We start from the raw sequence: 14,110 nt of genomic DNA on the forward strand, positions 1-14,110 counted from the left end.
AGTCCGCCTTATAATCCTGTGCGCCTTATAGTCTAAAAAATACAGTAATACTACAAAGTGTCCTATATTCTTAATGAAGCTGATAAGAGGGAAAATTAATGTAAAAACAATGAAGGTGGTCAGAATATTTTGACTTGACTGTGTAGTATGTAAACATTATATTCAAAAACAAATTATTCACCCCATACTGTGCATAAAATATATAACAATTGAACCGTTAAACAGCTCTTTTTACGAATTGTTTTTTTTTTATTCTTGATGTAACAAAAACTAACATATATTCTTTATACATATACATATATTAATTTACATATACCAACTTTAATGCAACAGACTTTAATTATACAGCTTAGATTGGAAAGATTAAGGGGTGCATGGATACGGTGTCCAAAGCTTTCAGTATATTTGTGCCGCTTGATGTGAGACTTATGGCATTATGTTAATTTAAAAATATAAAAAGCAGTTTTATTAATAACAAAACATTTGGATCTCTTTTTAATGTGTACTGACAATTTTCGTTAACAGGAGATAGCAGTAAGCAAGATGTAAGAAGGATCTTAATCAATGAATACAAGTTTCCTTAAAGCAAGCAAACAGCTTCCTGTCTGATAATAAAAATGATGTCAGGAACCAGACGTTTTGCTGAGCTCTTTGATGAATGAGCAATCACAGCAGCGGCAGCACATTTTCAAGTATTAAACAGCTTATTACTGTTTATCTTTCTGCGCACCCTAACAGCAGATGAAAGCGAGAGCACAGCAAGCTACTTTTAGTTCACGCTGTAGAACATTTTGTTATGATTTATATGCTTATCAAGTTGTTTGCGCAAAATAATATTGATTTTTCTTGATGCATGTTCGTGTAAACAAGGTGATGGGATACATTTAAGAGGATCTGTTTCTGCCACGAAGTACCAGACATGGGTCTGTTTAAATTTGTTCTTGCCATTTCTCAATGCCAAGAACAAAATGAATAGTTTAGTGTATCCTTAAAGGGCCCATATTATATATTATATCTAGGCCCTTTTTGAAAGTGTTGCACCAATACGTTACAGTATCGCACAGTATATGTATCGGCTATAGAGAGCACTAATAAAATAAAGCAGTCACTGATGTCCACCACTAGATGATACTTGATTGAATTTACAAGCATGTCCATGCTGTTGGATTATTATGCTTTTCTACTTACAACTGTTGCTGCAAGTCTAAATCCTCTCAAATATACAGTTACTCAACCAGTAAATTTGGGTATTTGGGATAAAGAACACAAACTAAAGACTCCAACTACCAGCATTCACTTACTCCAGACCTTCAGGATTCTGCTGATCACATGACGCTTTAGCGTTCTAACTCACCAGCCTTCTAATTACTCATACCTCCTGGTATAAATAGCCCCCTGTTTCTGTTCCTAGTTGCTTGGTATTGAATCTAGTTTCCTAGCTCTTCTACCTCTTGTTTATTTTGTTTATTTCCCTTTTGTTTTTGACACTTTCTGTTTGACTACTCTTTTGCCTAGCCCTTATCTTTATTGGATTTTCTGTGTTTGACCCTTTTTTCTTGCTCTCTCCCTGGTATGTTGTTTATCTTTGTTTTCCATTTTGTTCCTGGTTAAATAAAGGTATAAATTAAATTATTAAACTGTTTGTTTAGTATCCACGTGTGTAAAATAAGTAGTGTCAGTTCTGAAACTGTATTAAAACAAATATTATTCTTAAAAACACTTTACCCTTTAAAATCATGCAGTTCAATCTTCTGCCCTAAAAACTCCAGGAACTCAACGAAGGCGGGACTCTCCACACTGTTTCCAAAAAGCTCCTCTTCTGATGTCTGAAAAAGAAAAAAAAAATCAGAATCCTGTTCAAACAATTCATCTCTGTCTTTATATAAACTGAGGTAAAAAAAGGGTAGCGGTTATTACCTGTCCAAACTTCTGATAGATGACCCCAAACTTGAACTTGTTGCTTATGACATGTTCATCAAATGTTACAATGAGTCTGGAGGCCTGTAGGAACAGAATTTTTGAGGGAATTATGCATAATAATGTGTTTTATACAGAAGCTATTAGTAAAGTGTGAATATAGAGTAAATATACAGTGAAGGTTTGGTTAACCTTTGGGTAGAGTACAGGGTAAAATCTGTCCACATTCACTTCTTCACACACCAGCTGAAAAAAAAAAATGAATACTGTCAAATGAAAAGTCATTTTTTTTTTTAAATATAAACTGATGCTTGATGATGTTTCTGTTGATGTCCTACCTTTGCCATCTGCACCACGTTGGGAAACTCAGTGAGACAGGAAATAGGTATCACATCATGGTAGGTTTTGTACTTTGACCTGAAATTTAAGATACACATTTATTTATTAAGAGACAAAACCAGTGGTGGATTAAGGTGAAAGGGAATGAGCACCCCATCCCAAACACACACAAAAAATAATGCTAATTATAGCTATTGAGGTCAATCACTTAACATATATTTGTTTATAATTGCATTAATCTCAACAATATTCTGTGATTAATCATAATTAAAATCAAGATTTTTTTTTGGTATATCTCTGGGTAGTTTTGATTTTTTAAATATAATAATATTTTAATGTGTTAGATTTGCCTAAGAGCTTTAATAGAGGAAAGAAATGGTAGTGGGGCAGCATATTCTACCTGAAACAACCTGAAAACGTACCATCAGCTGTGTGTGAGTGTGTGTGTTTGAGAGAGAGAGAGAGAGAGAGAGAGAGAGAGAGAGCGAGAGAGAAGGAGAGAGGGGCAGAGAGAGAGAGAGAAGGAGAGAAAGACAGAGAGAGAGAAAGAGAGAGAGAAGTAGAAAGAGATGGAGAGAGAGACAGAGAGTGAGAGAGAGAAGGAGAGGAAGAGAGAGAGAAGGGGAGAGAGAAAGAGACACAGAGAGAGAAAGAGAGTAAGAAAGAGAAGGAGAGGAAGAGAGAGAAAGAGAGAAAGAGAGGGTAGCCTGTGCATTAGTCTGCCCCTGTGCAAAACAGTCTTTGAGTACAAGTTCTATTTTTTTCAGAAGAAATGTGTGATGCATAAGAAAGTGGAAAATCAAAGAGAAATAAGTGGGTTTTCTAAAGTAGTCTTCACAAATGATTGAAAGACAAAAATGGGACTCCTAACTACAGCACAAAACCGAACAGACCACCAAAACTACACTCACCAAACGTGGTTCTCAAGGATAATTTGTAGTATATTTATTTAGTATACGTTCAGTTATTTAAGCTTCTCTTTAGTTGTATGTTAAATACACCGTTTTTTCCTGAGAGAAATTACAAAAAAATGTCCGAAAGTAAACAAAGGAAAGGAAGCTAAAGATGACTGGACTGACCTCTTAGATATGTGTGGATAATGGACAATTCAGGCCAGACATAACCAGTCACAATCATTACCACCCACTGTGCTGTCCACTGTGGGAGGTAATGCCTTCTATGATGTATTTCCAGTGAACACATGACACTGTGGATTGAAGAGTGTTAAATACCCCTACAACTTCAGAAAAGGAATGACCCATCCATCTGCACCCATAATTTATGCTGCATTACCATTAGTATGATTGCCAGTATTCATTCTTAATCACATTAAGATAGGTGTGGGTGTTTCCCCTAAGCGATCCATCATTTAATGATCAGTTTACATACTGCTATATCTTTACTTTTGGCTTTTGGTGAGTGTATGCTCTTTTTAGAGATAACATAGGAAAAGTCTCTGATTCTCTCTGAGACAGTTACCACCATATTTTGACCTCTATTTCTAGCAACACTGCAGACTGTAGATCCATCTGACTCCTTCATTTCCAACCATAATTGATCAAACATCTATTAAAGTGAAAAAGAGGCAAGAGCGAGATGAAGCAAGTAGAGGTCATAATGGGTTTAATTGACATAATTTGAGTGTGAAAGTGCATGTGACAGAAAGAGAAAGAAAGATAGAGGGAAACAAAGAAAAAAAAAGACAGCAAAGAAACCATAAATGAAAAAGCTCGAGTTATATAGAGAGAGACTGGGAGTAACACAGGGCCAGGGTGTTAATAAGGGTGATGTAAAGCTGGTGGGGAAATAACCTGGCAGTAAGTGGGTTCTACCGTCAATTAACCTAATGATCTGTTATGTGCGAAACAAACTACAGATAAAAGAGCTGTTTCACTAATCTGCCCAAAAACTCCCCACACTGTTTCTCATACACTCAGACAATAACTGACATGGTCTGGTATCATCGCTGCCAGGCAGAAAACTTTGTTTGAGTTCGTGTTTGAATATTAAGAAGGGCTACCTTTGGACCCACTCAAATATATATATATATATATATATATATATATATATATATATATATATATATATATAATATTTTCCAATTTAAGATGGTACAGGATGTATCTTATCCAGTGACAGAATGTTGGTGGGATAGTATTTTCCATTTAAAGGTCTCATTCTGCTTAAATCCACTTTTTCTTATTCTTATATGTCTCTCTGAGTTGTATATGCATGCTGCATATGAAACTGTTATTTAGCCTTCCTAGTCTACAGTATCTAGTAAAAGAAAATCCTCAGAAATACGAGTTGATCAGAGGGATATTAGGGTTTGTCTACGTCAACCAGTGAGTTCAGGCTACAGCATTAGGAGCTAACAGCTCTGTTCACTGTGTTGACTCAACTTCTGTTTACAGAGGTAAGCATTAGCAGTTACAGTAAGTAACTGTAGGTTTAAATCGGATCTCCGGTTGATTCTGCATTTTACCGAGACCTTAAATAAACACTAGGGAGCACAGTTTGACAAGGCAGCTCAACTCAATAGAACACCGGTCAAAGTGGGCGCCGTCCGTCTCGGATTTTATGATATAGAGAAGACTCTGGGGCTTTGACATGGTGAAACTGCTCAAGTTATTCGCGCTGCTGCCTTGGGCCTCGGGGACGCTCGAGTCTGACGTAAAGCGAAGTTTAAGGGTTAACTTTACCTAGCACTCAGTGCTATTTCTTTATAACTATGGCTGTATCTGTGAAAACATTTTGTTCTTTGAGTTTTTGAGCTGTAAAACTGACTGTGGGGGGGGAGGCAGGTAGGCGTTCTCTGCTGCAGTGCTGTTAGCCAATCAGAGGCGATATATTTGCATGTATGAATATTACATGAGCAAGAGCCAAATCTTGTCTTTCTTCAAAGACCAGTAATTCAGTGATCTAAAGCAGGGCTAAATAGAAACACCAGAGCACTTTTTTCCATTTATACTAAAGACCACAACTAGACATTTAAAAATGAATTTAAAAACGATGGAATGAGACCTTTAAACAAATCAGCTTTGATCTTAGAAAGCCTGACTTTGAATGAATGTAAAGGCTGCACACTCCTAAACTGAATAGCAGAATGCTTTTATGTATGGAAGAACCCTGTGGCACTTTCTACTGCAGCACTTCATACTGTAGCTATTTCTAATTTGAGAGCTCCAAAAAAGCATTCGGCTTCAACTCAATCACTATCAGATGTGACGTTCTGCGGTTGCTGTTTTTAAAACATAACTGAACAACACTCAGAATAATGGGGAAAACAAGAGCTGAAAATGAGAGAGGAGGGATAGATAGATGGAAGAAGCAGAGAAGGAGCATGTGGTGAGGCAAAAGTGTTCATATGAAAGTAAAAAGTGCAGTACAAAAGGAGTTCTGAAAAGAGATGGAGAGAGGGAGGGAGAGAGGGAGGGAGGGAGGGAGGGAGGGAGGGAGGGAGAGGGAGGTGAATGAGTCACAGAGGAACGAAGGCAAAAAACAGATCAGGCAGAGGGAAAGTGCGAATAAGGAGGGATGTAGTGGGGAATGAGCGTGGAGAGGGGTTCTGATGGTGAGAGACGAGTGCATGACTGTTTATCAGTGTGTGTGTGTGTGTGTGTGTGTGTGTGTTACCTGAGCATTAAACGCAGGTGCTCTTGGTCCCCGATCACGTCATACTTCACAGAGAAGACGAGGTGGCCCAGTGCGGTGTCCATAGAGTAATAATTAAAGTGCTCCTATAGGGAGAGATGTACACAGACATGTGCTCACACTCACACACCTCCAGCCTCCACCTCATAAACACACATTTACTCCCTTCATATAGCCTGTTATTCAAAAGCAGTGTGTAAGACAGGTGGAGGGGAACATGCCAAGATGCATTAAAAAAACTGTGATTAAAAACAGGGTTATTCCACCAAATACTGATTTCAGAACCCAAACTTAAAACGTTTTGATTATGAACTTGTTTTCTTTGCATTATTTGAGGTCTGAAAGCTCTGTGTCTTTTTTTATTTCAGCCATGTTCATTTTACTCAAACATATACATATAAATAGCAAAATTAGAGAAACTGATTCAGAAATCAAATCAAATTTATTTGTATAGCGCTTTTTACAACTGATGTTGTCACAAAGCAGCTTTACAGAAAACATGATCACAGGATCAGGCAAAACATTAAACATAGAATATACATAATACAGAACCCCCAGTGAGCGCGGAGGCAAGGAAAAACTCCCTCAGAGCTGCAGGAGGAGGAAGAAACCTTGGGAGAACCAAGACTCACATTTAAGGGGGGACCATCCTACCACTGGTCAAATGGAAACTGAAGTGGTCTCTTAATTTTTTCTATTGAAATATAAAACTTAAGTCCTCAAATGTGGACATTATTTTTCTAAAAAAAATACATCATGTAAAAAGATACTTCTTTGTTTTTACACTAGTCCATTGCCAATCAGCTCAAAAAGCAAAGAGAAATGAAAAAAAAAAAAAAAAAATATATAAATATAAATAAATATCATTGGCTGACTCGCGCAAAATGTGGCTACAGAAGTTGAAAACTTTGAAAACGTGGTGTGAGCAGGCATGTGTTCATCTATGGCAAGAATGCGAAGGTTCGAATTTGCTAATCGGACCTACAGTGCCTACAGCACTTTTTCTGTCCTCCCACCTTCTATTAAAAATGAATAGAGGACACGCAGATGTCAATCGCCACGTGAAAAAAGCCCTTTGCTTATGCAATTTTACATCCATGACTCATGGGTCGTAACGACAACTTAATAACATACCTCAACCATTACTCTACCCTGGAACAACAACTTGATTGATATACAGCAAAAGCAAGAGAACAAGAACCTGACACTGAATGACATTCGTTCATTGACGTCCCAAAAATCTCAGATACACCACTGATTGGCAAACAAAAAAACAAGGCTATAAATGTAAACTCCAAAAACACAGCTATTCCAGTAATGAGCTCATAAGCTTACCTTGCCCATGAAGTCTTTTCTGTAGATCTTTGCTGTGCTGTTTGTCTCCAGTTTAATCTGTGATGCTGGGCATGGAGGTGGCTCCTCAGGAGCAGGGGTCGAACTGAGGTCATGATTGGTGCCTTCAATCCAATAACCTCCAAACTGAGGCAGCAGAATTAAGGGAAAGGGGGCTTTCCGAGACAGCACCTGTTAATCAAAATAGAGCAAAATAAAGAGTTAATCGATAAAAAAAAATACTTTAACTAAAGACTAACCATTAAAGCTGTCAGTTTTCATTTTAAGTTATTTCTCATTTTCTTGTAGAAACATTGAAAAATTTGGAAATGGAACATACAACCAACAAAAAATTGCTAATCTATACTGTAAATCTTTTGTTAATGTAATGATTTCCAGTCTGCCACCTGCCTCCGACATTTCTCATGACTACGATTCCCATAATCCTCCTCCTCACATTTCTATGCATGATGGCACGGTGACTTAGTGGTTAGCACGTTTTCCTATTATTCCCTATTACTCCTGTTATCATCTTCCCCATATATTGATTTTTTTTTTTACTAGGGACTGTTTAAACCTGTTACTTTGCAAAGTATTGCCAACCTCTAAAAGTAGCATTCAGAATGTTATTTTGTTCTTTTGTAGTCTGTCAGCCTGTGTACCGATCTCTGCTTAGTTACCTAGTTTTATTATTGTTGGTTTTGCATTATGGTTTGGATTGCTTGGACTGTTTTGGGCTGCAACAGTGGAGTGTTAAGGGAGTGTGTTTATTCTATACAAGCAGTAGAAAAACATTTTCTTTTTACTTCTATCTGTGATAAAAGTACTTTAAGGGGTGAGTGACCTGACAGTGCTATTAAATAAATGACTACAACAATCAATACATACCAAATAAACAGTTTAGATGATGCACTATTGAATTTAAGTTTCTTAATAGTCTTTTTTTTTAGTTTTTATATATATCAATATCTGACACATAAAGCAAAATATGAGAGAGAGAACAATAAAACAAACGTTCTAACACACACAAAACCACCCCATATATACATATACATACATATACACATACCCATACATACACATACATATAATCGCTGTCCAAGGAAAAACATTTATCTCCAAAACAGCAACTTTACAGGAGAGAGAAAAAACCTTGAAACTTTCAATAGAAGTCAATGTAAAAGGGGTTTATTTCAGGTCATTTTGAAGAGTTTCTATTGGTTCGTTCATCAAGAAAGTTTGACACAGTGTAAGGGACAGTTTGTCTGTTCAAATTATGTAGCAAACTAAAATGAAGATAAATGTTTTTCATAGGACAGCGACGATATAAAAAAACAGCTCCCCTAATAAAATAAACGTGAACCCACATCTTACAACTCGTCTACAGATCTACATTAACTAGGCTCTTTATATATAACATAAAGGGTCCCCAAAGTTTGTCAAAATATTGAATAGAATTAAATTGCTTGAACAAAAAATTTAAAATAACTAGTTACAGTCAAAACTAAATGTTTGCGATATTTACCTCATGAACACCTGGATATGGAATGTAGTCTTCCTCTGTCTGTGAGAGATAGAAAGAGATACAGTAATATATTGTAGTTAAAGAGATCAGCCTGTGAGACTAAATCAGTTTATTGTGTGACTAAAACTAAAGCAGCTTACAGGCAGAGATGAAGTGTGTCAGTACAAACTCACACAGCTCCATCTCATTCAGCAGCCAGGCTGTGCTCAATATCAACAGCGCCTGGGCTGAGCTTTATACAGTTTACACACTGGAGGGCTGAAGCTGCTTGATGGAAGATGTATGAGATGCTGCTTTATGAAACAATAAAGAGAGTGCAGCTCGAGAGTGCAGTCAATCAAAACCACTCCATTATCTGTAAAGGCTGGAAACACAACACACATGCCTGTGCGGCCAGTGCCTGAGGTTAGCAGCCACTTTACAAGCGTCCGACTGACGACCTCACTTCATTCCTCAGGGAAAAAAAAAACAGTGGCAGTGTGTGTATGTGTGTGTGTGTGTGTGTGTTTGTGTTTGTGCACATGTACAGGTGTGCAATTGTTCTTACTTTGAGGGGGGGTGGAAGTGTGCATCTCTGCTCATCCATTCTGCTGTTCTGTAGAGCACAAAACTTGCCGTCAATTACAGTCTTCACCATCAATATTCAGAACAGCCTTCACAAAACACACTGAAACAGTGTCAACCAGCCAATCAAAACACTTTCTGGTGACGTCAAAATGATCTTCGCTCTTTTATGATGTCAATTTACTTGCAACATGAAAAACTTGACAGACAAAAATGACAGTATCAGTAATGATAGCAACATACAGTACATACAGTACATACAGCATGTAAAAGCAAATACAGAGTATATATAGTATACACAGCCTGTCATAAGTTTGAGGACAAGAATGTGGTTGTGGCCCAACAGAGATCAATATCAAAACAGTATCAAGAAAAAAAATCTCTTAATTAATTTGCAACATTAGGTTGCAACACAACATTATTGAAACGTTTTTTACACAGTGTTCCCAGCTGGCTGGATACTAACATTAAGAAAATGTTACAAAAAAAAAAACATTCCCAAAACAAAAAAAGTGATGTTGCAGTGAGGTTACTAGAATGTTTATAAACGTTAAACAAAATCCAGAAAAGCTGACAAATTGAGCATTTTAAGAATGTTAACATTCAGAAAACATTATACTAACTACCCCAGTGTAAAGGCTGGGCGATATGATCTTATATCAGTATCATGATTAATTTAACACTTTATCCTCTTCATGATTAATAAATGAATATTTTGATTAATGACACACACAAGCTGCTTCTTATGCTCTATTGACTTGCTGTCAAATAATGGATACATCCACAAGCATTGAGTAAATCCACCCTAGAGCTACAATATTTCATTTTTATACTATTTGCGAGTTTCTGCTGTTTGAATGTAAGAAATGTGACAGTCGAGATACGACTTATGACAGTCATAATCCTCTGTTTTATTCAAACCACTGAATGAAATTAAATAAAATCATCAAATAACAGCACTGTTTATTTTAGTGCTTAAAATTTAGACTGTTAAGCAGAAATGTAAACAAAACAGCACTGAAACTGCTTTTTGTCCTTTATTAAACCACTTTGGAGTGTTTCAAAATATTTATCCAATACCTCTTCATCAGGTTGTTGTTTTATATAAACATTAATCTTAAAATAAAAAAGGTGTCCTCAAACTTTTGATGGGAATTGTGATATTCTATCGGATTCTATCAGATTCCAGGTGTTAGTATAGGTGTTAGTTAAAGCTGCATGTTAACACACTAGAGATTAGAGAGAATCATCATGAGATGTTGAAAGATACAGAGACAGGAAACAGCAGAGTGAACTCTGGGAGGGTGTCACCGAGAGGCCAAATAAAAGAGTTTAGAATATCTAAGCAGAGCATCAGTGGGTTTTTACTGTGTTCGTTTAAGAGCTGCAGACGACTGAGAGCAATCTCCGCTTACCTGCATCCGCTCGATCATCGCAAATAAATCTGAGGTCTGAGAGAAAGAGAGAGTGGGAGATAGAGAGAGAGAAAACGTAATGGAAAGGTTGGTTTAATGTAATGGGTAGCAGCACTGCCTTCACTATCATGAACTGGGGTTTGATTTCCATGCCAACCTGGCACCAATAATAGCGCTTTTCCACCAAAACACTCTGTTTTTGAACCAGTTCGGTTTGGACTTGCTTTGGTGGTGCTTTTCAGAGAGCCCCCGTTTGCACCAGTTTTAGTGGAACCATCAAAAATCACATCATAAGTCACCAACAGAAGGTGATGAACAGCAGCAGCGGTGAACGTGGTTCGTGCTGAAGAACCTAGTATATTTTATATTTGTGAACTAGAACAATGCCGATTGCACATTGGCTGTAAAAGTCACTGGGCAAGACTTCTAACATTTCTAACCTTTTTTTAAGTAGTCAGTGTAGCGTAGTAGCTAACAACACTGCCTTGAGTTGATACTTCAACTTCTACAGAAGTATTTTAACCCCTTTACAGGCCAGCATTTCTGCCTAATATTAAACCCCTAAATCTTGAGGATTTCTATTCAAGAAAAAAGAAAAAAGGTTTCATGTTTGATAAGAAATATTACAAAAAGTCCTAATTATAATCGTAATAGAATATTTTTTTTAAATGTTTTAAATATAGTAAATCTGTAAACTATACAATATACAAATATAGTTATGAAAAACATATAATAAAATAAAAAAATAAAATGAATACAAATAGTATGTGTGCTTTTCTAAACTTTGTATAGATTTTAAAATCAATTATTTTTAAATTTTTAAATAAGTTCATGTCCTCTGAACCTTTTGTTTAGTTACTGCTGATTACTTTCTATCTCTATTTTCAAATTTAATAATTTGATACCTCTTACTGATTTAAACTTATGAAGTGGAGTAGAGAGTGAATAGACCGCTTCTCCTACTGTCGTGTAGGATCGTCTTCAGGACATTTTTTAACTTATTTTACTGAGGAGAAAAAAGCCCATTTTTAATATTTTAATAGTATATCTGTAACTATACACATATAAATATAAAAAAACATATAATGAAATAAAAAACTAAAATGAATACAAATCATAGTATGTGTGCTTTCCTAGATTTTAAAATCAATTATTTTTTCTTTTTTCATGTCCTCTGAACCTTTTGTTTAGTTACTGCTGTTTAGTTTCTGTCTTTTGTCAAATTTAAGAATTTGATACCTTTTACTGATCTAAAATTATAAAGTGGAGTAGAGAGTGAATAGGCAGCTTATCCTACTGTCGTGTAGGATCGTCTTCAGGACTTTTTATAACTTATTTTACTGAAGAGAAAAAAGCTTTTGAATCATCTACACTTATATGGTATAGCCCATATATTGGCCAATGTCTGTTAAGGGGTTAAACCCTTAGTATCTATACTTCTACCTGTAGAGTAATGAATGTTAATACTTTTCACACCTTTGCTGTTCAGATCATTATTTGTGTGCTTCTGCAAGCACTGCTTTGGTTATATCATCAAACAGCCATCCAGCATTTACTCCACTGCATCCAAACATCCAGGCGTTCTCTCTCCCCTTCACACAGTTCAGCCTTATACAGGATGAGTAGTGTGAAATAGCACCATTTTACATGCCACTGAGCAGCTGGGCCTATGGATGATGGGTACTCAACCACTTCAGCTGCTACTGACCGCACATATGGAGCAAAAACGGGGTCAGGGATATGGAAATGAACCTTACCGAGCCCTTCTGTCACACATATGTAAACATATAAAAATATACAGTGTTTTTTCCCTGCTTACGTGTAGTACATGTGTTCCACGTACTGTACATTCTCTAAACGCTAAAGATCCCAGCAGCTCAGACGATGATGAAAACTGAAACTGTAAATCCAGCTTCTCCTTATCACAGGCTGATTCAGCTAACTCTGTGGTGCATACACACTTACACACACACACAAACATATATATAGACAATGACTCACACACAATTGACTCACAGTCGTGTTGGCTAATTCAAGAAATCACAAAGATGCCTGACAGCCAATATAGTATGGGCATAACCGCAATCAGTTTTCCTGACCTCAGTATTAAGCACTGTACAGTATTTACTGGTCATTAAAAGAGCCATTAATGTAAATGATCTGATATGATGCCTTTCTTTATACATGTGAAATCATTTTATGGTCCCACTTTATAAGTGTCTCCAATAACTGTTGTGCCTATTGATGAAATGCACATTGTTACAGATTAATTATATTTGTACAGGTTATGTAATTACATTTGTATATAAAGGATCAGTTAGACACTACAGAATATTTTGTCCATCTTCTTGATGAAATTTGATGAAATTTAAATAATGACACACCATACAAAATATGAAATATAAATTTATACAAAGCATATTCCACACATGCTATAACATGAGAATTCACACACAGACACTACTATGTTCTAGTAAACCCAAGCTAAAACTGATGCTGGTACTTATGTACATCTGTAATAAATCTGTAACAATGTGTACCTCACCAGCAATTACACTGTTATTATATTGATTGTTAGTGTGTAATTACACAGTAATTAGAGACACTTGTTATAATTATTATAAAGTGGGACCCATTTTATGTACATTTCATTTATTTAGGAAATTAATGAACATTTTTTAATTTTATTTTCTGAATATCTGAATAAAACATATGGCTTTGTAAAGGAGTGCAAATGCATTATTATGATATTGTAAATATTATATAGTATTATATTAGGTCTAATGCTGCAATCCATTTGAACTCATATGCTGGAATTTTATAGTTCCAATTAGGATATTTTACCTGGAAAGCTCCTACAAGTCGGATTTCCTTCTCGGAAAGTCAGGAGAGCCTTACCAACCCTGAGTTTAGAACCCAACATCAACAGCAGTATTAAGCTCAAGCAGTACGTGGCCCAAAGTGTAATTATGGTGCGTGGCAGTGAAAAAATAGCTATTTTATTAAACGCGAGGAGCCGAAACTCTGAGATGAAACTCAGAGGACATCTGAGAAAAACACAGACATGGTTGTTCCGGATGGGAATAAAATCACAGAGGACAAAAAGAAAATGACCCCTGTCCAGATAGGGTTTTATTATACATTTTGATATCACTTCTATGTCTCATTAAATCAGTCGTCCAGGCACACACTACTGTGCAACTTTACTTATATCCATAGACATGATTCCAAGCAGCTTTAATGCTCAAAATATTGCATAATGAGTTGTTATTAACTGATTTCACGAAACAAGCAAACCTGAGACAATGCTAACAGTGATATTTAAAATCTGAACGTTTAACTGGAACTCAGTCAGCTAGGCTGT

General features: G+C 36.3%; 1 protein-coding gene across 7 annotated transcripts in view; it reads right to left on the minus strand.

Moving 5' to 3' along the window:
• rap1gapb (RAP1 GTPase activating protein b) overlaps positions 1–14,110 on the minus strand; it is a 144,105-nt gene that overhangs the window by 18,752 nt on the left and 111,243 nt on the right. For 6 of the 7 annotated variants that reach the window (XM_049479191.1, XM_049479190.1, XM_049479189.1 and 3 more), the window contains 8 exons: positions 9,315–9,362; positions 8,768–8,806; positions 7,246–7,434; positions 5,893–5,996; positions 2,256–2,334; positions 2,110–2,163; positions 1,918–2,001; positions 1,726–1,826 (listed from right to left, as the gene is read on the minus strand). In XM_049479191.1, coding sequence (XP_049335148.1) covers positions 1,726–1,826; positions 1,918–2,001; positions 2,110–2,163; positions 2,256–2,334; positions 5,893–5,996; positions 7,246–7,434; positions 8,768–8,806; positions 9,315–9,353 — 689 coding nt within the window. In that variant the 5' untranslated portion in view covers positions 9,354–9,362. Of the gene's footprint in view, positions 1–1,725; positions 1,827–1,917; positions 2,002–2,109; positions 2,164–2,255; positions 2,335–5,892; positions 5,997–7,245; positions 7,435–8,767; positions 8,807–9,314; positions 9,363–10,746; positions 10,783–14,110 lie in introns of all 7 variants that reach the window. The other variant, XM_049479188.1, reaches the window with a different exon arrangement.

The sequence above is a fragment of the Astyanax mexicanus genome, chromosome 5, assembly GCF_023375975.1.
Source record: "Astyanax mexicanus isolate ESR-SI-001 chromosome 5, AstMex3_surface, whole genome shotgun sequence".
NCBI lineage: Eukaryota > Metazoa > Chordata > Actinopteri > Characiformes > Acestrorhamphidae > Astyanax > Astyanax mexicanus.